This window comes from Neovison vison, chromosome 3, assembly GCF_020171115.1.
Source record: "Neovison vison isolate M4711 chromosome 3, ASM_NN_V1, whole genome shotgun sequence".
NCBI classification, from domain to species: Eukaryota; Metazoa; Chordata; class Mammalia; order Carnivora; family Mustelidae; genus Neogale; species Neogale vison.
The window spans coordinates 41,705,808-41,733,432 of NC_058093.1; the positions used below are offsets into that span (position 1 = coordinate 41,705,808).

The following is a 27,625-nucleotide window of genomic DNA, read 5'->3' on the forward strand; positions in this document are numbered from 1 at the left end:
AGGTAAATAATTATGACTTTAATCTGAAGGCTTTCTAAAATTGATGCTAGTAAAAACTAAAAACAAGTCAAGTGAGGTTTAAAAGAAAAATAAAATCTTTCATAGGACATATCATACCAAAACTAAAATATATGAAAATTTTATAGGAAACCATAATTAAAATACAGGGCTGCTGATCAAAGTTTCTTTCCTTTCATCAGGGTTTCTCAACGTTGGCATGACAGACATTTTGGACTGGATAACTCTTTGTTATGGGAGGGTGGTGTCTGTCCTGCTCATTGTAGAATGTTCAGCAGCATCTCTGGCTACTAGATGCCCAGTAGAGTCCTCTGCCCTAGTTATTGACAACCAAAAGTATCTCCGGACATTGCCACATGCCCTTGAGGAGCAAACTCAGCCCCAGCTGAGACCTGTAGCTCTACATGGTAGTTCTCATATTTGAGCATGTGTCCACACCACATAGAGCATGTGTAAAATACAGACAGCTGAGTCTTCTCCCTAGAATTTCTGACATAATAGGTCTGGGGTGGGGGTGGGGTTGAGAATTTCCTTTTTTAGGAAGTTCCCTGGTGGTGCTGAAGAAGTTGACCTGGGGAACACACTTTGAGAATTTCTTGCAAGTAATCACATCATCCCCTAAAATATGAAAGCAACAATAATATTGACATTTCCAGGACACAGAAGTGTTATGGTCATAGGTAATCAAGGTACCTCTTGACAGTGGAGTTCAGGAGTTGAGAAACCATGTTCTTACATGAGATTGCAAGATGGAGGCAAAATTTGTGATTTATGGATCAGATGAAGATTTGGTTTACATTTGCTCTAAACTTAGTGATTTTTCTTAAGTTTAATATTACTAGAGAGATGACCAAAATGAAAGAAACAATGATAAAGATGATAGCAATGGATCTTATTAGTCCGTGATGTAGATGTCCATCCATCTTTACTAAAACTTTTCCCAATTGCTTGTTAAGCTTCCTGTGATAAATTTTTTACAAATGTCCAGGGGCTGCATAAAACAAACAAACAAACAAACAAAAAAACTTTGCAACCTTTTTCACTTACAGCTACATCACACTTAATAGCTCACTAAATAATTTTTGTTGTAATAGCAGAAAACTGTTGGAATTTATGCTATATACCTTTCGGCAGATAGGCAAAAAAAACCCCCAAAAACAAAAACCAAAAAACAAAAAAACATCATTATGGTCTGAATTTCAACAGATGGCTTATATATATTCCAGGTTTACCAGACATGACGCAGTTTTAGATCATCACTTTTGAGCACCAACTGCATGCCCTGTGTCTTATTACAGCCATGTGAACCCACACCCTAAATGATCTATCTCGCGCCAGCAAGCTACAGACAAAACCAATAGCCCTGTGCTGGCAACATTATTTTATTGTTGTCTCCTTAATCTCCTCTATTCTTTTGCAATTACTTTTATTAGTATTGCTCATTTAATGAGACCTTGGAGTTTGGAGCCAGATGGTGCCGTTAGTTAAATCTGGAAGACTCTAATGGAATTGAGTTCAAACCAGATTAAGAGTAAGAGAATTACAAATCTCTTAGCATACTGCTTTGTGAACCTTTGGCACCCCAGAAATTAGTGTAGGCTCCAAACGGGAAGACCCGGATTAAGGTTCAGAGAGACCACGTGGGCTCCTAGCTGACATGTGGTGTGGAACAAACAAGACAGGGCACGCTCCCTGTCTCATGGAGACTGTAGTCTCCTGGAGGTGAAGGACAGTAAGAAGCAAGCAAGCAAGACCACCAGGCATCATGATAACTGGTCGGAAAGGAGGAAGCAGAGGTGACGTGGAGGGGTGCTCAGGAAAGCTCTCTGAGGAAGTGATAGTTAAGCTGATGCCTGGATGATGGGAAGGAGCTGACTCAGGGAAAGCAAGAGGAATGTCATCACTGTTTGTTAGAAGGAATAGAGTATTCAGGTTGTGGGATGCAAGTTGTTTTGTGCCCCCAAGGAACTGCGGGGACACCTGTATGACCGGAGACTATAGGGGCAAGTCGGGTGGCCACTTCTGAGGCTAGAAGCTACTGGACCCAGAGATGTTGCATGGGGCAAATGGAAATTGGACCCTGAGAATATCTAGGGTTTTTTTTTTAAATAACCTCTGTGGCAATGTGCTGATGAATAAGTCCTGTAGAAAAAGTGTCTTTGGGATCAGAGCTGTAAATATTCATGATCCCGCCAGTCTGTGATGTCATCAGAGGCATGATTTTGACCCTTTGTACAAAGGGCGGGCAAGACAGAGGCAATATTTTGATTAATCAAATTGCCTTACATGGAAATATTAATTTCATACTTGATACCACACTTCCAGTAGCACACAGTGGTGGCAGTAAATCTACCTGGTGTCGCCTCTTCATCCTTCCTGTCAGTAACAATGGCTGGCCTGCCTCTGACCGACATCTTGTCCCACACTGTGTCCCTGATCAATGGCTACAGTCCCCTTCCCAGAGGTCTCTGCTCTGCTCTGTCTTCCTGGCCTAGGTCCCCTCCTCCCCTGTGGAGGAGGGAGTCAAGGGAGGAGTGTGTGTCTGTCAAGGTCAAGTTCAGACACACACCCACCTGGGAGTGAGGTCAGGAGGAGTGAGTGAACTGCCAAGAACTCTTACAGCAATGGATGCTTCTCTTGCTGGCACTCATATTTGCCTTGTGTAAGCAGAAGCTAGATCATTTATTCACTTAAGCTATTCTCTGGACCTGTTGCCTTATACATAACAGATATGAGAAAGTATGTATTGAATTCCATTCTTACTAGCAGTTACCATTTATTGAGCGATTAATTGGTCAAGGGCTCTTCCAAGTGTTAGTGATTTAATCCTTATGTGATGGTCAATTTTATGAGGCAACTTGACTGTGGTGCCCAGATACTAGGTCAAACACTTTTCTGGATGCTTCTCCAAATATATTTTCAAATGAGATTAACATTTTAATCAACAGACTTTGAGTAAAGCAGATAGTCTCTATAATGGGGGTGGGCCTTGTCCAACCAGGTGAAGGCATCAATAGACAGAAACTGACCTTCCCTGAGCAAGAAGGAATTGTGCTGGCAGATTGCCTTTGCATTGCACTGAATGCTCCTTGGGTCTTCCACCTGCTGGACCATCTTGCAGATTCTAGACTTGCCATTCTCCACCACTGTGTGAGCCAATTCCTTAACACATATGTCTCTCTCTCTCTCTCTCTCTGTGTCTCCCTCTGAGGTCTGTTTGTCTCTCTAAACACCCCGTTGGTTCCGTTTCTCTGGGGAACCCCGATAAATAACACACTTTATATTTTACTATCTATGTCCATTTTAGAGATGAGGAAGTTGAGGCAATAAGCACAGTGCCTGAAGGCAGACACTTGATGAGTGTGAAGCCAAGATTCCAGGCTAGGTCTTTCTGAGCCACAGCACAATACAGCTTCTCCTGCAGAACTTGAAGGAAGAGAACACAGGGACCTGCTGATAACACACACTATTTACTATAAATCCTCTCTCCTTTTTAGTATTCTTCAGGTACACTGGGATCTTATAGCACGTGAGAATCGTGCAAATTTTCCTTTAGCAGAGAAGGCTGGTCAATAGCTATGTACACGGTACATGCGTTTCACCTATTTAGGCCCTATATATGCAGTCTTCTCATTTACAGTCATAATTTCCAAAAACATCTTGAAATAACACACAATTTCCACACACAGTCAACTATAAGATCTTCAGGAACACAAGAAAGAACTAAACTGACATCAGTTTAAAATTCACGGTTTTGCCGAAAATAAGATTACATCTCCCCTCCCTTAAAAAAAAGCAATTACAATAAAGAGAAATAAGCAGTACATGTGGATGAAATTAAAATAGAGAAAAACAAACAGCGCACACAGAGTCCCGAGCCTCTTGATGTCTCTCGCCGTGGGCTAAAGTCCCATCTTGAGGTCAAAACTTCAAAAGTAGCCTCAAACTGGAACCTTTCCATAGGAAGAGCCAGCAGTGAATATTGACCTCAGGATCAATTGTTTCTGTTTAAGCTGCAGACTGCTCCAGTTGGAGACAGCAAGCCAGGCCCCAGCTGAAAAAGAGCTGTTCGTCACCCCCAAACACATAAGAACAATCTCGCTGCCACTCAATTAAAATGATTCTTCCCGGAACAGAGAAGATGGTGATGAAAATATTGATCTTGTTTGTGCTTGGGATGAACTACCCATCTTGTGCAGGTAAGGAACTCGAAGACACAGGTCCCTTTCCCCAAACGCTGTGGCCCCCGTGCCTCGTCTCACTATGTCCCTGTGCGCTTGTGGGTCCAGGTTTCCCGGTGTACAACTATGACTTGTCCTCCTTGAAGGAAGCCCTCCGTGCGTCTGTGGCAAAAGTGAATTCCCAATCCCTGAGCCCGTATTTGTTTCGGGCATTCAGAAGCTCCATAAAAAGAGTAAGTGCATTTACATCTTCTTGATTCCTTTTAATATGTGCTGTTTTCTGCTATTTATTTATTTTTTGTCTGTTGGGTACACTTTGAACATTTTTCCAGGTTTAAAAGATAATAGCTAGTCCTCTCTTTTGTACTGTTTTTGGACGGAGAAAGAATTTAATAACAGTTATTGTCCTAAGGCCCTCATAGCCTGTTTGGATGCAGGATTCTTCTGGGGTGCCTTCCCTCTGGCCTGGTTTCCCATTTCCAGATGTTGCACTGCATGTGTCCTGCTTCTGTATCCACAGCCTCCATGGTTCCTCTTGAGATGTTTTAGTAAGAACTGCTCGTTTATGAGAAAGGAGACTTTCTCGATTTCAGCAGTCCTGCTCCTTGTACTTGGAGGCAATAACTTCTGGCTTTTAAGCCCAAGAAATCCCAACTTCCTTTGTCAATTTGGTGATGGTCTGTTTCCTGTTAGCCTCGGGAAATGGGGAAATGTGAATTTTCTTGGGCTTCCAGTGACTCAGTTTATGATTGGCAAAGAAAGAAATGCAGAAATTCACTTCCAAGGAATTGAGGAGCCTGGACAGAGAGTTACCTTTCCCTCCTCTGTCTGCAGGTGACATCACGGCTTACTCACTGTCCAGGCATGGGAGGAACAGAAATTCCCCCAGGCTAGTGGGTGCTAAGATGGGAGAAGAACCAATAGAACATGTGTGTGTGTGTGTGTGAGAGAGAGAGAGAGAGAGAGAGAGAGAGAGAGAGAGACAGATTTGGAGGGAGAGGGAGAAGGCAAATGAGTGAGTGAGAGAGATTTATCATAAAGAATTGGCTTATACTATATGGAGGTTTGGTAAATCCAAAATCTTTAGGGTGGGCTGATGGGTTGGAGACCCAGGAAAGAACCAACACTGCAGTTCATGTCTGAAGGCAGTCTGCTGGCAGAATCCCTTTTTGCTCAGGAAAAAGACTGTCTGTTCTATCCAGGCCTTCAACTGATTACATGGGGCCCACCGATATTAAGGAGGATGATCTGCTTTACTCAAACCTACCATATTAAAATATTAGTCCTGGGGTACCTGGGTGGCTCAGTGGTTAAGTGTCTGCCTTCAGCACATCCCAGGGTCTTGGGATCAAGTCCCACATTAGGCTCGTTGCTCAGTGGGGAGTGTGGTTCTCCCTCTGCCTCCCCCTTCCCTATCATGAATAAATAAATAAAATCTTTAAAAAAATAAAATGTTGGTCTCGTCCAAAAAACACCTTCACAGAAATATCCAGTGTTTCACCAAATATCTCAGTATCATGGCCCAGTCAAGTGGATACATAAAATTAACCATTATAATCACCAAAAGGAATTGCTATTGGTTTTTTATTGCTTGGATATTTTTGTTTCTTTTTGGAATAAAAAGCCAAAATATGCTCAAAGTTCAGAAAATATAACAAGAAAGAAGAAACCAAAAGTACTATCTATTATCCATTCCTCTGAGACACCCACTATGAACGTGTAGGAGAAGGCCTTTTTTTTTTTTTTAGATTTTTATTTGACAGAGAGAGATCACAAGTAGGCATAGAGGCAGGCAGAGAGAGAGAGAGGAGGAAGCAGGCTCCCCGCTGAGCAGAGAGCCCGACGCGGGGCTCGATCCCAGAACCCTGAGATCATGACCTGAGCCGAAGGGAGCGGCTTATCCCACTGAGCCACCCAGGTGCCCCGAGAAGGCCTTTTTTGATCCTTTTCATATATTGGTATAAAACATTTTTAAAAAGAAAAACAGGAGCATAGTGTAACATCAATTGCAAAATACCACAATTTACCTCAGCAAGGATGCTGGATTTGGGATTTTCTCTAGTTGATTCTTTATTATCAAACATTGAAGTTGTCCCACCTTTTCCAAACAACACAAAGCAGAAATTAATGGGTTGAAAGTGAGTTTGGATGAAAAAGCAAAACCATTAGGCTTTTTTCCTTATTCTGAAAAGAGTGCTTAAAGATGCAAAAAAGGTTGCGAATTTATCTCATAGTTCAATAAAATTATCTGCACTCAAAAAAAAATCCCACATTTTCATCTTTTTAACTCAGCCTTTGTGTCGTCAGTTTGTTTTCATTGGATTGCTTTAAGGGAATGGAGCACAATCTGGATGGAGAGACCCAACAATACACTCCAACAGGAGAGGGCTTTATTTTTTTTTTATAAGGTTCAGATTTAATATCTAATATTTTAAAATAATGAATAAATGCAGTAATAAATATTGTCGAAGCTAAATTTTTAGTCTCATTTGTTTTCAGAACACTTGACTTCTTTGAGCACTCTTTGTCCACTGTTAGACAGAGATGTGAAGGTCCCCCATCCCAGGCTTGGAGTTTGTCTTTTATTTCCAAACACAGTGTTCTAGCTGTGCCCATCCTTCCCAATGCATGAGTGGTCAGTGCACTCACAGAGGGTTCTCCCTACCCTCTCCTCACTGGGAAGTTGGTTGAATGTGTGCTGACTCAGCCTTGTCAAGGCGGGCTCAAGGACTGAAAAGGACTAGAGTTTTGGAGTCGGAGGGTATGGTTGGGTACTGGGTCATGGCAGCTCCCAACTGGCCTCCCTGCCACCCTCTTGTCTCTGCCACAGTGTGGTCTCCTTGCAATAGCCATAGTGATTTACATCTTAGTTCTTAAATTCTTCTGAGAAGTCCCCATTGCAATGAGAATGAAATCTACAAACCGTCCCATGGGTGACAAGATCATAAATTATGTGACACAAGCTGTCTCTCAAACATCATAGTGTATGGTTCTCCTCTTGTTCATTTTTCTCCAGCAAAAACAGCTGGGCTTATTCTGCCCCAGGACATTGGCCTTGCTTTTTCCACACACGACAGGCTCTTTCCCATTCTATAGGCCTTGGAAGGATTTCTCTGGCACTTTCTCTACAGTAGCTACTTTCTCCTCCCTACCCCCATTACCATGCTGTTTGTTCCTTCGTAACACCAAAACCTTCTAGAATGACCTTGCTAACTTCTTTTTAAGGTGTTTACTCTGTGGCTGTATGTAATCTAAGCTGGAATCTAAGCTGCATGGGGTCTCCCCTACTTTGTCTTTGGGGCTGGACACACTGTGGGTGATCTTTAAGTCATGGGATTTCTGTGTCATCAGAGCATCACACATTTGTCACGATGTCTGGAAGTTTCCCCCCCATATCCCACCCTTGGTGTAAAGGAATAGACAATTGTGAGAACTCATTCATGGACCACAGCTGATCAAGCAGGAAGCAGGATGGGGGAGTACTGTAGGGCAGTAGAGCAGAGATGTACTTATAACTTCATTTCTTATTTCAGGGATTATTAAGAAATTATGGGTCATTCTTTTAGGAAAATGACCTTTAAAAATACAGTTGGTTTTCATTATTTGTCGCAGTTGTGTTCTATAAAGTCACCATGCACACTAAATTAGTACCTGCTGAACCACTGCTCCTGTTCTAATGCCTGTGTCCTCTCCATGTGGCACACCCAAACCTTCTGGTGCTTCAGAGCATAGACAGCACTCTGAGACTACACATGGGGGCCATTTGAAACAGCAAAATCACCAAGGAAAAAACCCCACAAAAATGAGAATAACACAGTCCAAAATAAACCATAAAAGTGACACTTGTCTACAGTATGACAGCTGAAGCTAGAAGGCAGAGCTTTGCCTTGTCTGGTCTCAGTAGGGAATGTGTGCATGGGGAAATTCAAGTTCTTTGGCACTCAGTGCCTGTCCATGGATGACTGCAAAGAGACCCTGAACATTGACTTTGGGGATTATGATATATTTTGGTGAGGAGGCACATTTGCAAAAATGGAATCTCTGAATCATGAGGATCAACTATAAATTAAGTCATTAGAAGTAACATTGACCTTGTCGTTCAGACACCTAAGTTCTGGTTCCATTTTTTTTAAAGAAGTGTTATGTGCCTTTGGAAAAGCGCTTCTGGTCCCAGACTGTGGGGGTGGAACTGGGGGATTTCTAAAACCACTAAACAGCTTTCCCAGGGAAGGAGTCTAACTTTTACTCATTGTGCAGGAAGAAATATTTGTAGCATCGTAAACTTCAGAAGCTCCCCAAGGCAAACTGGTACTCTGTTTTTTGTGAAGGTCAATGTTCTGGATGAGGACAGCTTGAACATGGACCTAGAGTTTGGCATTCGGGAGACAACATGCAGGAGAGATTCTGGAGAAGACCCTGCTACGTGTGACTTCCAAAGGGGCTACTATGCGGTAAGTTTGGCAGGAAACACCGTATCCCAGAAATTAGCAGGACAAAGCACCTCACTTCTTCCATGACCTGGAGCTGTTCCAAGTCATAAGGAGAGCTTGGCCCCTGCCTGGCATCCAGCCCCACTGGGAGGCACCAACTGTATCCATACTGAGTTCCCCGGGGAAGGGGTGGTGTGGCTTGGTGGTTGAGGACTGGAGCCCGTGGTCTTGAGTGATCCTGGCAAATTATTCCTTGTTGCTTCAGTTTCCTATCTCTTGGAATGGGTAGAATGATGGTTCCAGGCAAAGTGAATACAAAGAGGCCAACCCCAAAGGCAAATTCCAGAGATGTTTCAAATTCTATTTTAAATGAATCTAAAACACCCACTGTGTTATTGGAGTGAGTTGCATTATTTTGTAGTTGACTATTGTGTGATATCTGTCCTCCTCCTCCTCACTGACTTGGGCTCCGTGAGGTCAGGATCATGGTGTGTTCAGTTCCCTGGCAACCAGAGCATGGCCCCATACTTGCTTTAACACCCATGGGCAAGGGTCTGGTGAATAAGGTTAGCGCTAACACTTGCTCTCCTGGGTTTTGGTGTTCAGATGTATGAATTCTCTGGTTTTGTTACTTTATGAGTTTGTTACTTGATGAGTTACTTTGTGTCAGGGTCCCTTCACAACAGTGTAAATTCTGAAAAGGAAATCATTTGTTTTGTTGTTTCATGGGAATTTTCTCTGTAACTGTTTTATGAAGGACTCAAACCCAAGTGTCACTGTGTCTGTTTTTAACAGAATCTCACATCAAAGAAGAGAACAAAGTCCTTTGTGTTCTTCCCACTTCCTTTTGTTTCACTGGGAAACTTCCGGGCAGCCCAGTCGGTGCTCCTGGAGGGAATGTTTGCTCTCCCAGGGGACTCGTGATACACCAATGCCTAACAGATCTTTAAATGTTTCATTTGTTTCTGCCTCAGTCTGAGAAGGTTTCATTTTAGAAACATGGAATGCCTCTCTGAATTCTTCCTTTCTGTTTGCCTTAGAGCATCACCCGAACTCTCACAGAGGTCCTAACCCGTTCTGTGAGCTGCTGAGGACTGAACTCAGTGTTTTCTTTTGCAGTCTCCAGCTATTTGCAGAAGCACGGTGCGGATGTCTGCCGAACAGGTGCAGGGCGTGTGGGTTCGCTGCCACTGGTCCTCCAGCTCTGAGTCTAACAGCAGTGAAGAGGTAGGACCAGGGGCTTCATGTCCTCTGGAAGAGCACCTAGTAAGGTCTGTGTGAGTCTGTGACAAGCAGACCAGTGTGATAGAGTCACGGGAACAGCACCAGGCAGAGGGGAGTACAGCTCTGCTGGCTGGGGTCTTCCCTACACCAACCTTCTTCCTCTCTCTCTCCCTCTTCCACTCTGTCTTTATTTCCCAGACATTTGGAAACAGAGAGCTTAAAGCAACAGTTGACAAATCTTAAAAGTTTGAGATCTGAGTATGCGGCTCCCTGACACAGGTTTCGTGGAGGGAAGGGGGAGGGGCATTTTTGTCAGACGAGAGTTCAAAATCATTCAGCAGCTCTGCAGTCTAGGTCAGGGCGCTTAACTCCATGATGTGCCACTTCTTCTTGGTGAGATGCCAAGAGTAAAAGCCACCTGATAATGTAGGGAGAACTGAGTAAGTTGGTAGACAAGAAACATCTGGTCCAGCATCTGGTCCACAAGAGATGCTTGGTGAATGGCAGGACATGGCTTTCCCCACCCCGAATGAGTTGAAATTGACTTGCCATCATTCTGTAAAATTAACAATATGTCAATTTATGACTTGAACATATATTACATATTTATTCATCTATCTGCTTATTAACTGCTTTCCTTACTAGATTGTATGTCTCCTGAAGGTGAGGAGTGTTGGTTTTTGAGGGTGTAGGACAATGTTTGTCACAGGGTAGAAGTCTAGTAAATGCTTATTGAATGAATACAAAAGAATGGAGGAAGAGAGGGTAAAAAATATGATGTGGAGGAAACCTCTTGACTCCAACTAGGCATGAAAACATAATTGTTACATTATTTATTCAAGATGGGATAATATTTTCGACTGGTATTTTAAAATATTTGTACTGGGGTACAGCTGGATCTGTTTAATGACAACATTTCTCTACTCAGTTTCTTTTTTTAAAAAATTTTTTAAATTATTATTATTTTTTTATTTGACAGATAGAGATCACAAGCAGACAGAGAGGCAGGCAGAGAGAGAGAGAGGGAAGCAGGCTCCCGGCTGAGCAGAGAGCCCGATGTGGGGTTCGATCCCAGGACCCTGGGATCATGACCTGAGCCGAAGGCAGAGGCTTTAACCCACTGAGCCACCCAGGTGCCCCTCTCTACTCAGTTTCTTAAGATTTCATTCTGTAGGTGAGAATAACATTAGAAGAGTAAAGAAAATTCAGCTTCAAGAATTATACATTAAAGTTAATGATCCCATATTATGAATATACTCATACCATAAATATTTTGCATGGAAGTCCATTGTGGGATTAGGATGAGAGGAAGCTAATGGCTAGGAGCGCCTATGACAGGAGACAGTTTGACAGGTGCAGGAGGACTAAGCCCAGGTCCTAGGACGTTCTCCACAGAAATGTTCAGTTGCACACTGGTACCTTTGAGGATCAATCCATAGGTGGTTTCTGGGCTTTCCATGGAGCCATGACTTCAGGATCTAGTTCCTGAGTATTAGGGAAAGTATGAAGGACCTCCTTTTCTAGACTCCACTGAAGCATCTGAGAAGTCAGGTGTGTTCATGCTGACACACTCGCATGTTTGTGTCCTGGCTAATCCAGAAATGACGAGGAAGAAACGCAGTGTTTCACAAACATTTTGTTCATATTGAACTGAGGGGAGGGGGGGTTGTCCATTCAGCAGGAGCGACCCTGACTACCAGGCCAGCATGCCGGGGCACATGTCAAGAGGACAGAAGCTCATCTGGGCACAGGAGAGCTTCCCTGGGGGACATGATGGTCACATCAAGAACTTCCATCAGGACAGAGGGGACAGTTATGGAGTAGAGCAAGGAAAAGCAATTCTAAGTACAAGAGGATTATGAAGGAATTCCCTGAGGCATGAGAAGCTGGCTGGGTTGGAATGGACAGAAATAATTATGACTGTAATGAACAAAATACAGGACAGAGGCATAAAGGTTGATCTGGAGAGGAAGTCATGATGGACCTCAGGGTCACGTCTAGGATCTTCGGCTTCACCCTAATGGCAATGGGCCTGTTGGCTAAGAGCTCTAGGAGGCTGGCAGGACAGGTGAGAGGGGATGCTAGTGGATGCCAGGAATTAATAGTGGGTGTTGAAAAATGGATTTTAATTCATTCTATGACCTTTAACACATTGAACTGAATTCAGTAACTCCCCCCACCCCGCCCCATTTAACCCCTCTTCCATCTCTGATTTAGGAAGTTGATTCTGATCGCACAGCTCACAAATCTGTTGCAACTTTCTCATTGCATAGTGAGGACTATACACTTTACTTCCAATCCAAGTTTTGTAAGAAGACTCTGACATAAGTTACATTGGCCCTTGAAACACAGAATATTTTAAAATAAACTCTGAGGTGAATGTTCCTCAAAGATTAGGAAATTATAAAGAACTGTGAACAAATTAAAAAAAAAGAATTCCTTAAATTAAAGAATGCTGTAATTCAAAGGAAGAAGAAGAAAGCAGATGGAGATTTCAAGTAATTCCTGGAAACTCTGAAATAGATTTCTTATATGAAACAGGAAAAAAAAAAAAAGAAAAGAAAACAGCTGTTAACCATTTTCATTGAAGTAAGCAGTGATCTTATAAACATAAAAGAGAATAGACTAGAATGAATTTAGTCATCAAAGAAGTAAATCATTGTTGGAAGTAGGAAATAGAAGAAATAAAACTGAAATAAAAAAACCTGGAGTAATGAAAATGAAGATCATTTGAAAAACATATGTAGGTTCTAGAAAAATTTCCAGGGAAAGCAACATAATGTGAACAAAGGTGTAACTCATGGAGAAAAAGACTGAAAGTCCAAAATACGAGGAATAAGGACTTCGATAAAATGGAAAATCTCTTGTAAGGATATAATGTAAGAAATTACTGAATGTACAAAGCTTGGATTTTCCCCTTACAGGATTTTTAAAAGGATAAAAGTTGTAGGGAAATTTGAAGAAATAAATTTCTAAGTTTGTTAATATGCTTCTCTCCTTCCGCAAATACATATTTATGCTGCGGCAAGGCTCCATTATTTGTGTTAATTTTGAAAGTGAAAAAGAGAGAGGATAAAGGGCTCTGGACAGGACAGGATCCCGCAGCCAAACACTTCTTGGTTTCGTCCCCATCTAGAGTGCGATGCTAATACCTTTAGGTTGATGAGTGAACTTGACTCTTGAGAAACTCTGGTTTGGAGTACATGGGATGAGATTTGGCTAAGCCTTCAGCTGAGAGACCTGGAAACAGTCCAAAGGAAGAAACTGAGGAAGAAGAACTAATATGGAATTCTGAGCGCAGGGAAGGGGAAGAGACAGGCATTTGATTTACTTACTGTGTTCCATTTCCAATGATAGAACTTTAACTACAAATTGCCTAAGCCCCAGTGGGCTAAGCCCCTGGATCACATTCCCAGAAAGGACCCGAAAGAGTTGGCCTCATGGATAGTTAATTTAGGAGCATTAAACACCACCTGTGCCACTTTTATTTCTCCCCGTCCCTCCCCCTTCCCCACCACTCCCCATCTGCCCTAACCCACCCCGCTCCTTTCTCTTCTCCCTCTTTTACTGAAGATGAACTTTTCCCTTGTATCAGGAAGCAGGGGCACAAACTGCTCCAGATTCAGATCCCCTAAACTTAGGAGGAAAAGGGAACTTTTCTCTCTAGGTCCACTGGTGATGCCTCTTTTTTTTTTTTTCCAATTTATTTATTTTCAGAAAAACAGTATTCATTATTTTTTCAACACACCCAGTGCTCCATGCAAGCTGTGCCCTCTATAATACCCACCACCTGGTACCCCAACCTCCCACCCCCCCGCCACTTCAAACCCCTCAGATTGTTTTTCAGAGTCCATAGTCTCTCATGGTTCATCTCCCCTTCCAATTTACCCAAAAGCACATACCCTCCCCAATGTCCATAACCCTACCCTCCTTCTCCCAACCCCCCTCCCCCCAGCAACCCACAGTTTGTTTCGTGAGATTAAGAGTCACTTATGGTTTGTCTCCCTCCCTATCCCATCTTGTTTCATGGATTCTTCTCCTACCCACTTAAGCCCCCAAGTTGCATCACCACTTCCTCATATCAGGGAGATCATATGATATTTGTCTTTCTCCGCTTGACTTATTTCGCTAAGCATGATACGCTCTAGTTCCATCCATGTTGTCGCAAATGGCAAGATTTCGTTTCTTTTGATGGCTGCATAGTATTCCATTGTGTATATATACCAACTGGTGATGCCTCTTGACATGACCTTTTTGGCCTGGCTTTGGTTATGTGTCTCCCCCCCCCACCCCAAACTTTCAAAAGTTACACTTTTATTGAGTTACAATCTACATAGTATACAGCTCACCCTTACAATGTGTCCAGTTCAGGGGTTTTTAGTATATTCATAAGGTGGTACAACCTGCATCAGTATCTACATCCCCTCGAAAAGAAACCTTGTCTGCATGTGCCCCCATTCTGTGCTCCCCCTTCTCCCAGCTCCCAGCTGCCGCTCATCTACAGTGCTCTGGGTCTACAGATTTGCCTGTTCTGGACATTTCGATATAAATGGAATTATGTATCCTTTTGTGATTGGCTTATCTCACTAAGTATTGTGCTCATATTACCTGTTGTAGGGTGTATCAGAACTTTGTTCCTTTTTAGTGTTGAATAAGATGGTTTGTATGGTTATACCGCTTTTGATCCAGCCTTTTACCTGTTGATCAACATTTGGGTTCCTTCCACTTTTTGGCTATTATAAATAATAATTCAATGAGTATTCGTGTGTGTTTTTGTGTGGACATATGTTACGTGGGCTTTCAGTGGCTTCCTGAAGACGACTTGTGTAAGCCTTTTCCAGTCTGAACACACGGGAACTTCATAGACAGAAAACCTCCACATCTGACCTAAATGTAGTCTCTTTGCAAGTCCACATAAAATGTTCCGTCTTAGGGCACCTGCATGGCTTAGTTGTTAAGCTTCTGAATTCGGCTTAGGTCATGAACCCAGAGTCCTGGGATCAAGCCCTGCATCGGGTTCCCTGCTCAGGGGGAGCCTGCTTCTCCCTCTCCCACTCCCCCTGCTTGTGTTCCCTCTGTTGCTGTCACTCTCTCTGTCAAAAAAACAAGTAAAAATCTTTAAAAAAGGGGCGCCTGGGTGGCTCAATGTGTTAAGCCGCTGCCTTTGGCTCAGGTCATGATCTCAGGGTCCTGGGATTGAGTCCCGCATCGGGCTCTCTGTTCAGCAGGGAGCCTGCTTCCCTTCCTCTCTCTCTGCCTGCCTCTCTGCCTACTTGTGATCTCTCTCTGTCAAATAAATATAAAATCTTTAAAAAAAAAAGTTTCCATCTTGCTGGTCCCCAATTTTTGGGAACACATTCTGATTCCAGTGGAAAACTTTTTGGAAAATTTAAACTTCCCATGTGCTTCCTTAGACACACATGTTTTATACCACATAAAGTTATTTAATAAAATACGTTGCCTTATTTCATTAATACTTAATTATGTAATGCATTAGAGTTCTCCAGATAATATTTGCATTTTTACAGTGTCTCCTTCTTTTCTTTCATGTGTTGATATATCCCAATGCCTACATTGACTTAGATGTTTTTGGGGGACATACTGGGATCCTCTAAATGGAGAAACAACTACCTACTTGGTAAGTTAAGATCTGTTCTTTTTAATGATCTTTTTTTTCTTGAAACAACTTCATATTGAAACTCTGTTAGTGAGTCATTTAAAACTGGAAACATTGAAGGACACTTGGGTGGCTCAGTTGGGACACTTGGGTGGCCTCAGCCTTCGGCTCAGGTCATGATCCCAGGATTCTGGGATTGAGTCCCGCATCAGGGTGGGGGCGGGGTGGCGTCCCTGCTCAGCGTGGAGACTGCTTCTCCCACTGCCTGCCATTTCCCCTGCTTGTGCTTGCTCCTGTTTCTCTCTCTGACCAAAATCAATCAATCAATCAATCAATAAATCTTAAAAGAAAACTGGAAGCATCGATACATAACCTTCGAACAGTTATACTAATTCCAGAAAATGAACATTCTCTTTTATTTTTGTACCTATTTTTTACTTTCTTTTTTTAAAATTTCAGTTAGCCAATGTATAGTACATAATTTCTTTTTGATGTAGTGTTCAATGATTCATTAGTTGCATATAACACCCAGTGCTCATCACATTAATGCCCTCTTTAATGCCATCATCCCGTTACCCCATCCCTCTACCCATCTGCCCTTCCACAGCCCTAGTTTGTTTCCCAGAGTCACAAGTCTTTCTCTGTGTGTCTCTCTCTCCCATTGTCTCTTTCTGCTTGACTTACTTCACTCAGCATAATCCCCTCCAGTTCCATCCATGTCGATGCAAATGGTAGGTATTCATCCTTTCTGAGGGTTGAGTAATATTCCATTGTATATTATGAATCGCATCTTCTTTATCCATTCGTCTGCTGAAGGACATCTTGGCTCCTTCCTCAGTTTGGCTATTGTGGACATTGCTACTATGAACAGTAGGGTTCATGTGCTCCTTCTTTTCACTACACGTGTATCTTTGGGGAAAATACCCAGTAGTGCAATTGCTGGGTCATAGGGATTTCTATTTTTAACTTCTTGAGGAACCTTCATAGTGTTTTCCAGAGTGGCTATATCAGCTTGCATTCCCACCAACAGTATAAGAGAGTTCCCCTTTCTCCACATCCTTGCCAATATTTATTGTATCCTGTCTTGTTAATTTTAGCCATTCCAACTGATGTGAGGTGCTATCTTATTGTGGTTTTGATTTGTATATCCCTGATGACAAGAGACGTGGAACATTTTTCATGTGTCTGTTGGCCATTTGTATGTCTTCTATGGAGAAGTGTTTTTTCATGTCTTCCGCTCATTTCTTGACTGGATTATTTGTTTTTGTTCCTTTTTTACAATTAGGCAATAAAGACACAACTTACCATTTAGGTATCCCTGTATATTTATACAGAGATTTTCTGTACATGATTCAGTCTGATGGCCCCATGTGTCAAATAAACAGGGCAGATGTTGGATTACACCTTAAGAGGGTCCCCTAACTCAAACATGCTATTTCGTCCTGGGTGCACAGCCCAACTTACAGGGCCCAGGTGTGCAATAATGTGTGGCTGGACGGTCTAGACTAAAGCCCATCTAGTTGATTGAGGTCTAATTCTGTTATCCTCCTGCCATGTGATGAAAGCTGGTCATCCCTTTAAGTGGCTTGTTTGGGAGGAGAGTGGGCTTTCCTTTCTTTCCTTTTTATGTGGCCTCTCATTTGAAGTGGGATGGAGATTGGGAGCCATTTTTACTTTCCTGAGGTTTTTCCCCACTAGTGCTAATGGCAGCAAAACTATTTGGTGGTCTTCCACTGCTTCCTTGCTTAAGAGGTGTATTTGGGGCATCAATAATAAAATCATGGAACATCCTGGAAGTGAAGAGAGGGACCTTGCCTTATGACTATTCTGTATTACAGGTCTCATTTCTGACAGATCCAGAAGTGAATTTTATGAACGGTCACTTGGTAAGTGGTCCTACTTTCTTCCATATGACACCAACAGATGCTTTTTGGATCAAGCCAGGCTCTGCTGAAACCATTTCATAGTAGATTAACCTCTGAAGTATGAGCCATTTTAAATGAAAATGAAGAGAACAGCACTGCATAAACTTGGTTTGCAAATCACTAAAAAGGCAAACTTGAGGCATCGTGACTTGCTTAAATGTTAGCAGGAATCAAAATAGCAAATTGGGCTGAGGATATCAGCACTGACCTTTCCTCCTGCTTCACTTTGGGGGCATTTTCTAAAAAAGCTTAAATTCTCTCGAACCCCACTTTGCCCTCCACCCTCATTGGTATGGTATTTTGGGGCCAGCAGGTAACATTAGTGCTAATATAGTTCCTCCCTTTTACAGATCAGCTTCCCTCTCATTTAATTTTCAGAATAGATCTGTGAACCAGGTGTCTTATGACCTGCTTCTGTAGAAGAGATGAACAATGACTCTTGGTGCTAATATTACGTGCAAGACACTTAGCTCTGTGCTAATTGCTTGACACAGCTTTCTCTTCACAACCATCCTATGAGGCAACACTATGTGCCTTCCCATTTTGTAGCTGAGAAAACTGAGGCTTAGTGAGTTTCTGTAGTGTGTCCAAGGCTATATGGCCAACGTGGAACTTGGATCCAGGTAGTGAGTGGCAGGGACAGGACTTTGGTATAGACCTGTCAGACTCTTCCAGCTTTTGTTTTTGCCAATGCTGTTTTCCAGAAAAGTTGTGAATTTCATCATATTTTGGAGTTCTTCATTAAAATGAATAGACAATGAATTCTGGAATACTGAAAAGAAATTAAATTTAATTTAATTTTAAAAATGAATAACACAGATACTAATATTTCATTGGGCTCAATGTTTGATCCTCACTAGGCATACTGAATTTATTTTGAGTGGTAGGGCTTATAATCCGAGGCTTGGTTTATTTCCTTTTTATTTTTTAATTTATTTTTAAAAAGATTTTATTTATTTATCTGAGAGAGAGAGAGAGAGAGAGAGAGATTGGTCAAGAGCAGGGGGAGGATGGAGAGAGAAACTTAAGGAGACTCCCCGCTGAGCATGGAGCCCAATGTGGGGCTGGGTCTCACCGCCCTGAGATCATGACCTGAGTCAAAACCAAGAGTCAAATACTTAACTGACTGAGCCACCAGGCACCCCCTGAGACTTAATTTAAACAAAAGTTTTAGACAACCTCCCAGTTTTTGTTTTGGGAGAACATCAGTTATTTGAACAGTTGACCATTGCAGAGGACATTTTTGAACACTTTTTTTTGGGCATTGCCTTCAGAATCTATGACACATTCTTTTGAATTGCTATAGTTGTGGAAAATATTTGTCCTTGGATTTGATTTTGGAAATGGCCGAAATAAATGTGATTAATCAGATTAACAACAACTTAAGTGCATTAGTTACATATTGCTGTGTGTCAAATTATCCCCAAACTAAGCAGCTTAAAACAACAAATATTTGTTACATTATAGTTTCTGAAGGTCAGGAACCCCCAGGCACCTTGGTTGAGTGGTTCTGATGCAGAGTCTCTAACAAGCTTGAGATAAGATATTATCTGGGGCTGCAATCTCATTTGAAGGCTGGACTGGGTCTGAAAGATCCACTTCCAAGATCATTCATGTGTTTGTTGGCAGGCCTCAGCTCTGCATGTGCTCTTGGACTGAGGGTTTCAGTTTCACCCTCTGTGGCCCTTTCCATAGGGTTGCCTGAATGTCCTCAAAACATGACAGTTGGCTTCTCCCAGAGACAATGATGAGAGAGAAAGAGAGAGAGAGAGAGGGAGCAAGTCACAGAACATCCGAGACAGAAGACACGGGATTTTGTGACCTAATTTTGGAATTTGTGTGTCATCCCTTTTGTGTATTTTATTAGTCGCACAGACCAGCCTTGGTCCAGTGTCAGAGAGGACTATCTAAGGGTGAATACCAGGAAGCCATCATGGAGGCTGGCTATTGCATTGGGAAAATGTCACTTGGGACCAAAAATATTTTATGACTGTAAGTTAATGTGACTGATCCTTTTTATGTGGCTCAGAAGATAATTCCAGAGCTGAATTTTAAAAAACCTTTTTGGGCCTTAGGAACATCACAGATGCAGCTATGCAGTCATCTCAGAGACTTCTATGAAGATAACAATTTAATTTATTCCACCAAATGTGTGTGACAAGCACTGAGCTGATCTCATGGAGGACTTATAGTAGTGCCTGGAACACATTACACAGAGAGGAAAAATAAGCATGGGCTCAGCTGTGACACCACGCAGGGGAAAGGAAGGACGAGCCAAGAAAGGAAGACCGAGCTGTCCTGTTCTTGGACATCTCTCAGCAGTGTGGGTCTGGTTATGCTAGTCACACCTCTTCCCACTGTTCATAGTCGTGGGGTCCATGTTGTCTCAGACCTTGGTGTGAATGACAGAGCCTATATGTCCTTCCATCTGCAGAGAGCCCGAGAGGGATCTTTCCTCCTGGGAATCGAGGGTACCGGAACAGGTGGCACAGACTTCAAGAATAAACACTGGCTTTGAATAATAGCTTCAAGGTAAGGGGACATTGTTAAAAATGTGTATTTAAAAATAGAAGCTGCTTGGAGAGATTGCCTTAACACTGCTGTCCTCATGCCCTCCAATGTCTTACTCTGTCATTCAGCTCTCATCTTTGCTCACCTTCCCACCACCTGGTCTCCTCTCAGACTCTGTCCCTTAGTCGTGTCTCCCATCCCACAAACCTTGAGCTTTCTCCTGTGGCTTTTGTATTTGTCACCATTAACATGATCAAATGTCCAGTTGAAGAGCAAACAGAGAGATGGACAGAACAGTCACTCCTTTGATGCTCCCCCATCCCAGTGACTGCCCTCCTTCCTCCTTATATACTGAGCTTCTCCACACAGTTGTGGTCCTTGGCTGCTGCCCCTCCACCTCCACCCATTCACGGTCTGCTTTTTGCACCCTGGGCTTTCAGCCCTCCTATCCAAGAAACTGGATCTGCCTTCTTTTCCTTGATCAATAATTTAAATACTGGTGACCCCTTGTAGTTATCTCCTTAGCCCACCCTCTCCTCCTCCATAGATTGCTTTGTCACATCTTCCACCTGCTGACTTCATCAATGATCTGCAACTACGTCCAAGCACACATCTCTTACCATGCTCTGTCCTGGATGAAGTTGGTATGGGCATCTGTATCCTCCTGGAACCTATCCGGTGCCCTCTTCAACTGCCTTCCTTAATTCAGGCTGTTTTCATCCTCCTTATTTCCTCAAGCTCAAAATTTTAGAGCATCATTGACCCTTCTTTCCCCTTTCTCTTCTCCTGACATCCACAGGGGTCCAGTCTTATGAATCATGGCCACACATTCTCCCTGGCATTGGCCACTCATGTCATTACTGTCACCACTGACCAGTGCCTGCATTTTTGCACCAGGTCCTGACCTCATGCTGTTCACCTTACATGCTGTCCTCAAGCTTATCCCGAAACAGAAGAGTCAGATTCTTTCCACATTAACCCCTTAGTGTTCGCTTCACTTGGGGATAAAGCAGAGGTATGCAAAATGCAGACACTAAGCCAAAAGGAAGAATAGCCTATTCCACTAGTGTGGTGGGGAGCTGAAGACTGAGCCCAGGTATACCAAACCCACACTGAGTATCACCAAGTATATAAATTTCCAGTTACTAGGGATTGGAGCAGATGTAACTAAGTCTTTCTAAAGGTTTCCATGTAGTAAGGGGACATCAGAAAGGGCACACTTGAAAAGAATCTTCAGATGCAATTATAGACATCAATTCAATGCACATTCATTTTTACACACACACACAAACACACACACGTTAATAACAAAGTTTGAGCCTTCACAGACTTGAGTTTGCATAACACTGCATACCTTCAGGATAAAGTCTGAGCTCCTTAGCATGGCGCACAAAGGTCTTGGTGATCCAGCCCCTGTCCACTTCTCCAACTCTGCCTCGGCCCTAAGCTCCAGCAGTACCGAGATCTCACAGCTTGTCGTGCTGAGACCTTCACATGGGACTGCTCCCTGGCTAATCCCTCCTCACCGGTCAGGCCTCAGCACAGTGTCATTTCCCATGAGAGGTCTACTCTGACCCCTTTCCAACTGTCCTCGTCACAGAGCCCTGCAGTTGCTCATCTCTTCTCTGTCCCACCGGGCTGCCCCAGATGCCCTGGGCACGGGGCGCAGAGTGCACGCAGGACTCAGGGCACATCACGTGCTACTGTCCCCAGGGCCCTGCCCAGAGCCTGGCACACAGCAAGCATTCGACAAGTATTTTTGAAGGGATGACGGAATCCTTCACTTTAGGTGCCTGAGACTGTTATTTAGGAAAAAAAAAAAAAAATCAGGTAAGCATAGTATAATTAATTTTTAACCACTGGAATTTGAAAGAAGTCAACTGACATTTTACAAAAATAGAAGGAAAATTTACTAGTGAAGCTGTATTGGATGAAAGATGCAAATGGTAAGTTTTCTATTTAATCTATGTGCCTCCTAAAAATAAACACTGGCTTCATATGGAGATCTAGAATCTACTCATTATGAAGAAATGGACTCATTGTATTCCTTTTTTTTTTTTTAACCAATTTAAATTATTTCCTTTTGCTTTATAGAGTATCCTCAGGGGGCAAAATAGAGTTCCCCATGAACTGGCTGTGTTTCATTTATTAATAATATGATCATATTGGGCACATTCATACACATGGATTGCGATATGTTTGCAATCCATGTGTATGAATAATATTGACTTGATTTCTATAACAAAGCTGATTGCTTATCAAATGTATTTTTAAAAGCAGCACCCATGAAAGGCTTGACATTGCCACCCTTGTCCCAGTTATGACCCTGAGCTCCTGTGACCTTCAGATTTCTCCATGGTGCTCCGAATTTCCTAGAATCCCAAAATGAGCCTGGGAAGGCCAGCACAGGGACCTGAGTCTGTGGACCTGGCTCCAAGCCTGCTCTGCCACCAGGAGCTGTGAGATCATGCTCCAGTCTCTTAACCTCTTGGCTACCTTCCTTCAGAGCTTCATTATTATTTTCATACTTGGTTTTGGCCCTGCTAGATCATGACCTCCTTAGCAACTCATGGCCCTCATTCTTATTAGTTATTTTAGTTTACTACCATAAAGTTAAGAATAATGTCTAGAACATAATAATCAGTCTGGAAAGAAGGAAAAAACACATGCGTGACCCAAGGCAGGATGACCGTGTTCAAGTCGTGGATGTCATTTTTCTGGTGGGGAGCTCCCCAAAGACAGAGTCTTTGATTCAAGGACCACGGAACCCTCCGAACCTGGTTTTATAGGGACTAAGTGTTTTTGTAATTTAATAAACAATGTTCTAGGCTTCTTTCAGGTTGCTAGAAAATCATTTCATATATAGGAATCCATAGCAAAAGGTAGGATTTCAACATGAGCTTTGGAATTTTTTCTTATTTGCTCCTCTAACATAGGGGCCATTAAAATCAGGTCCCAACTCTCATGCTGTCAGGGATCTCTCAGCTATAACCCTTGCTTGATCTTTATGGCTGGAATAGTTCACCCTTTTCAATTACTCAGTGGCCAGATGACCACAAACCACACGGAAAGCACCCAAACCACAGCGGCGTGAGCAAGGCATTTTCCTTTATGCTGCAATGACGATTCGTGTGGACCCCTGAAACTCGGCCCCAAAACTGCAAAGCAGGCCATTGCAAGTAAGGTCTGATGTGGACGGTGGCATGCTGAGAAGGATCAGTTTCATGAGTTTGTCAGTTTGCATAACAAACGCGTCTGGTCCTTGCCCCAGGCAAGATCAGAACGCTCCAGAGTGCCCGGGTCTGTGCATGGACCTTCCCATGCACTGCCTTTTAAAAATCTTGCAACAACTCATATGAAGCTTTGTCATTCTTTTCTGTTTTGTAGATGAGGAAGTGCGGACATCAGAGGCTCTTGCTCTTAGAGGTGATGCTAAGATTGGGATTTAAAGAGTTCTTTTAAAATTTGCTTAGTGAGAGAGAGAGAGAGGGAGAGAGAGCACACCAGCAGGGTGAGGAGCAGAGGGAGAAGCAGATTCCCAGCTGATCAGTGAGCCCCACGCTAGGCTCCATCCCAGGACCCCAAGCTCATGACCTGAGCCGAGGGCAGATGCTTAACCAACTGAGCCACCCAGATGCCTCCGAGATTGGGATATTGTTACTGATACCTGTCTGTCTTTCTTTCCTTGCCCTGTGACATTCAACCTCATGTCAATATCTCCCTGTATAGGAAACAGCATGAGAGGGCAAAAGTCCAAGGATTAGTATTATTTTTTTAAAGACTTTATTTATTTGAGAGAGGAGGAAGGGGCAGGGGGAGAGAGACAAGCAGACTCCCCACTGAGCACAGGGCCCGGCACAGTATTCGATTCAGGACCCCAAGTTCACAACCTGAGCTAGAGTCAGATGCTTAACGGACTGAGTCACCCATGCACCCTAGAAACCCAAGGATTATTTACATCTGTCACGTGTTGGGTGAAGCTAGGTAGGCAGCCTCCCACTGGAAGGCAAAGATTAGAAGCCTGGAAGCCTTTACACATACCTACCTATCATCAGCTACCTGGGAGGGATGACCCTACAGTGTGGCCCCTTAAGTGAGCTGGCTGAGTGATTTCCATATTCGGGGATCAGACCCGTGAGTGACAACTTGTTGTCATAACCTCCCAAGGCTGCCCACCCACCGGAGCAGCCAGACCCCTTCCCCCATCTGAGATAGGAAAGACCAGCTGGTGCCTGGGAGATGGAAAGCTGGCCATGTGGGGCTGTGTCCACTTACAGTCTACTCTGATGCTCTTTTGTTGTGCACACCCGAAGGAGGGAGGACAGTCCACTCTCAGTATCTTGGTAGTTATGATCTGTAAAGTTGCTGCTAACACTGAATTAGCAAATACTGAGCCGTTGTTCCAGTGGGAAGTAAGGGTTAGGCTCCCGTGAGCCTTTGGTCACCTTTCGTCAACCAGTCAGTACACGGCCTTGTTTTATGTGTGTTTCCATTGAAAGGCACTTTATTTAACATCTGCTATTGATCCATATTGAATTCACGGTCAACAGCACCATAACTCAGGCCTGGACCACGCTCCTTGAACATACACGTATTCTCCATAAGGCATGCCACAGCCTTCTGTGCTAAACAGGGCTGGACACCACCGCGGCACGATGCGTGGGGGCCATTTGAAACAGCAAAATCACCAACAAAAAATACAAAAATGCCCAAAGCATGGCCCTTAATGGTATGCAAGAAGGACACTTGTTTATAGTATGAGCTGAAACAAGGAGACAGAGCATGACCTTGTTTGACCTTGGCTAGCAACATGGATGCTGGGAGACTAGCTTTTCACCACCCTAAGCATTCTTAGAATGAATGCAAAATCACCAGGAATATCCATTTGGGGATTACAAAGGAATGTTAGCAAGTAGGCAAATTTTTGCAAATAATGAGGGTTTAGGTCTCCCCTCCCCCATTACGTCCCCACCTCCTCTTTACTCTCTCAGGTCTTCTTTCCACCTGGCTTGAAAGAAATGCTGTCTGCACTGCTGCATCCCAGGACCTCTCTCCAGTGGCTCTCTCTCTCCAGCTCTTGGTGCCTCCAGCCCCCTGGCCTTCCCTTTGCCCACTGAACTTTGTGGCTGCATCTAGTGTTTCTTTCCTGTTCTAAGTCTTCTCTCTGTTCTGCATGGGTCTCTCTTCTTCCTCCTGCTCCCCAAATGGAGGTGGTCCCCAGAACTCCAGCCTGGGCTCTTCCTCTCCTCACTGGCTTCTCTTTCCCAGGTGATCCCAGGCACCCCCAGCACTTTGATGCCCATCCGTCGGGGGGAGCCTTCCACCCTCCATTTCCAGACTCTGCCTTAACCAACAGCATGCCAGACTCCTCCACTGGATATGTTTCCACATGCTCAAACTAGAATACTTCTCCCCTTCCCCAGCAGGTGTCTGTTACCTCTGCTCTTTGTTCAAGGAGCTGGGCACTTTGCACAGTTGTTCCAGTCTCTAGGGCCACCTTGGATTCCCTTTGAATACACCCAGGAGTGTTGGGTCCTGCGTCTCCATAGCAGGAATGTGGAATGCATGCCACAGAGTCTAATTCCCCCCTCCTTCTCTCTTTTCACAGCAAAATACACTGGAAAGAATAGAAGTGCCAGAGAAGAAAGATGCTTCATGAATTGTGTGATTTTTCTTTTGATGGGTTCCAGTCCTTAATAAATGCTTTACTCTTCCTCTTTTTCCATTGACTGATTTAAAAAAAAAAGGCATAACTATCAAATTTTTAGATAAGAAGTAATTACATGAGGAGATTAATATTACCTTACCTAAGGATTTTAGGAGCTAAGAACTCACATAGTAGCCATGCATAGCATAATTATGTCAAATGTGTGTTTTAGATCAATAGGCAATGCTTGTAAATTCCTTATTCCTTTTTTTAAAATTCCTTATTCTTAAAAAGACAATCAGTCCAGGCAACTTGGTGTCAAGAGTGTCTTTCCTTTTGTGACTTATTTTAATTAAAAAAATTAATAAATCATCTGGTGAATTAGGGATGAAAGGCAGGCCCCTCCCTACCATCAAAATGTTCCTGTGGATTCTTTTTCTCTAGACTTCTCAGTCCTGGGCAACAATATAGAAGAACTAGCTTTCTGTCAAAGTGGATATTGCCAGGAAAGTACCCAAGGACAGAGGTCTGTGTTCCCAGGCCACTTGGCAATTGCAGCAGCTAAAGGACTTCCTGGATCCAGGCCCTTCTGCAGTAGCCCCAAGAGGATTACAGGACATGAGAATCCACAAATCCAAATGCAGTCCCTTTCCAGTGAGACTGAAATTCTTGTCAGATCCCCCTGGCTTTCCAGGAAGATGTCACAAGCCCCTGAGAACTATTTCCCAGGTGGGTGATACAGTAAAGGCATTATTAGTCATTTGCACCTTCATTTAGAAGTGACTGCTGGGGCACCTGGGTGGCTCAGTGGGTTAAGCCTCTGCCTTCAGCTCAGGTCATGGTCTCGGGGTCCTGGGATCAAGCCCCGCATCAGGCTCCCTGCTCAGTGGCGATCCTGTTTCCCCCTCTCTCTGTGTCTGCCTCTCTGCCTACTTGTGATCTCTGTCTGTCAAATAAATAAATAAAATCTTAAGAAAAAAGAAGAAGTGACGACTTACTCCTGCTCCCATAGCAAACTGCCCCACTTCCTATAGCTTCTCAATGTCTCTTAAGACTAGAAACTGTCTTGCTCCACAATCTTGCCTATTTTTCAGAACTTTCCTGGATATTCCCATATACTAATTTTATTTCCACTTTGAGATCAGCATGTCAAGTCATGAAAAAAATTCTGTTGGTATTTGAAATCAATTACACCAAATTTGTAGCTTATTTTGAACTTGACATCTCTCAACTTCTGAGTTTTGTTCTGTGGGAGTAAGCTATACATTTCCATTTCCCAAAGTCTTCTTATGTGACCCTTAATAGTATAAGAAAGTTTTTTTTTTTTGGTGTCCGTGTAAGAGGTGTATATAGCATATTAAAAATTATTTTTTTGGGGCGCCTGGGTGGCTCCTGGGTTAAGCCGCTGCCTTCAGCTCAGGTCATGATCTCGGGGTCCTGGGATCGAGTCCCGCATCGGGCTCCCTGCTTGGCGGGGAGCCTGCTTCCTCCTCTCTCTCTCTCTGCCTGCCTCTCTGCCTACTTGTGATCTCTGTCTGTCAAATAAATGAATAAAATCTAAAAAAAAAAATTATTTTTTTGCATGAAAGTTGTGTTTGGCATTTAAAAAATTATTTATTGGTATTTTCTTTTTGTTATTATAAATAAATCTTTTGTCATTGTATCTTATAACATAAACTGACTAATATATGTTAGGTTTTTGGCCTGTCTTTAACAATTTTCATATTGTTTTTAATAAGTTTTTCAGTTGCTATTCCAGAGTGTCCCATGTATAACATATAACTTTTGCAAATAATATTAATTTTGCCTCCTCTCATCATTTTTCTGTGCCATTTTTTTCTTTTTCTTATTCTCTTTGAGCATATTTTGACAGGGTTAGACAACAATGGTATGGTGATAAGCATCCTGTCTTAGTCCTCACTTTGATAGCATTCTGAGAAGCATTTCAGTGTTGCACCCTTAAGCTCCATGATGCCTTCTGGTCTGGTATAAGCGGTGTTTATAGTTCAGTCCTATTTGGGTGGCATCCGTTCTTCCACTGCTAAGAGTTTAAAACATAAATATAGGGGCGC

At 43.0% G+C, this 27,625-nt stretch overlaps 1 protein-coding gene across 1 annotated transcript; it reads left to right on the top strand.

Moving 5' to 3' along the window:
- Positions 1 to 4,055: 4,055 nt before the first annotated feature.
- On the top strand, positions 4,056 to 25,625 carry SPP2 (secreted phosphoprotein 2). The gene is made up of 8 exons (XM_044240889.1): positions 4,056 to 4,217; positions 4,308 to 4,432; positions 8,528 to 8,650; positions 9,749 to 9,856; positions 15,437 to 15,491; positions 17,309 to 17,356; positions 19,830 to 19,927; positions 25,515 to 25,625. Exons 1-7 carry the CDS (start codon positions 4,136 to 4,138, stop codon positions 19,898 to 19,900), a joined length of 612 nt encoding a protein of 203 aa, XP_044096824.1. The 5' UTR covers positions 4,056 to 4,135; the 3' UTR covers positions 19,901 to 19,927; positions 25,515 to 25,625.
- Positions 25,626 to 27,625: the final 2,000 nt, after the last annotated feature.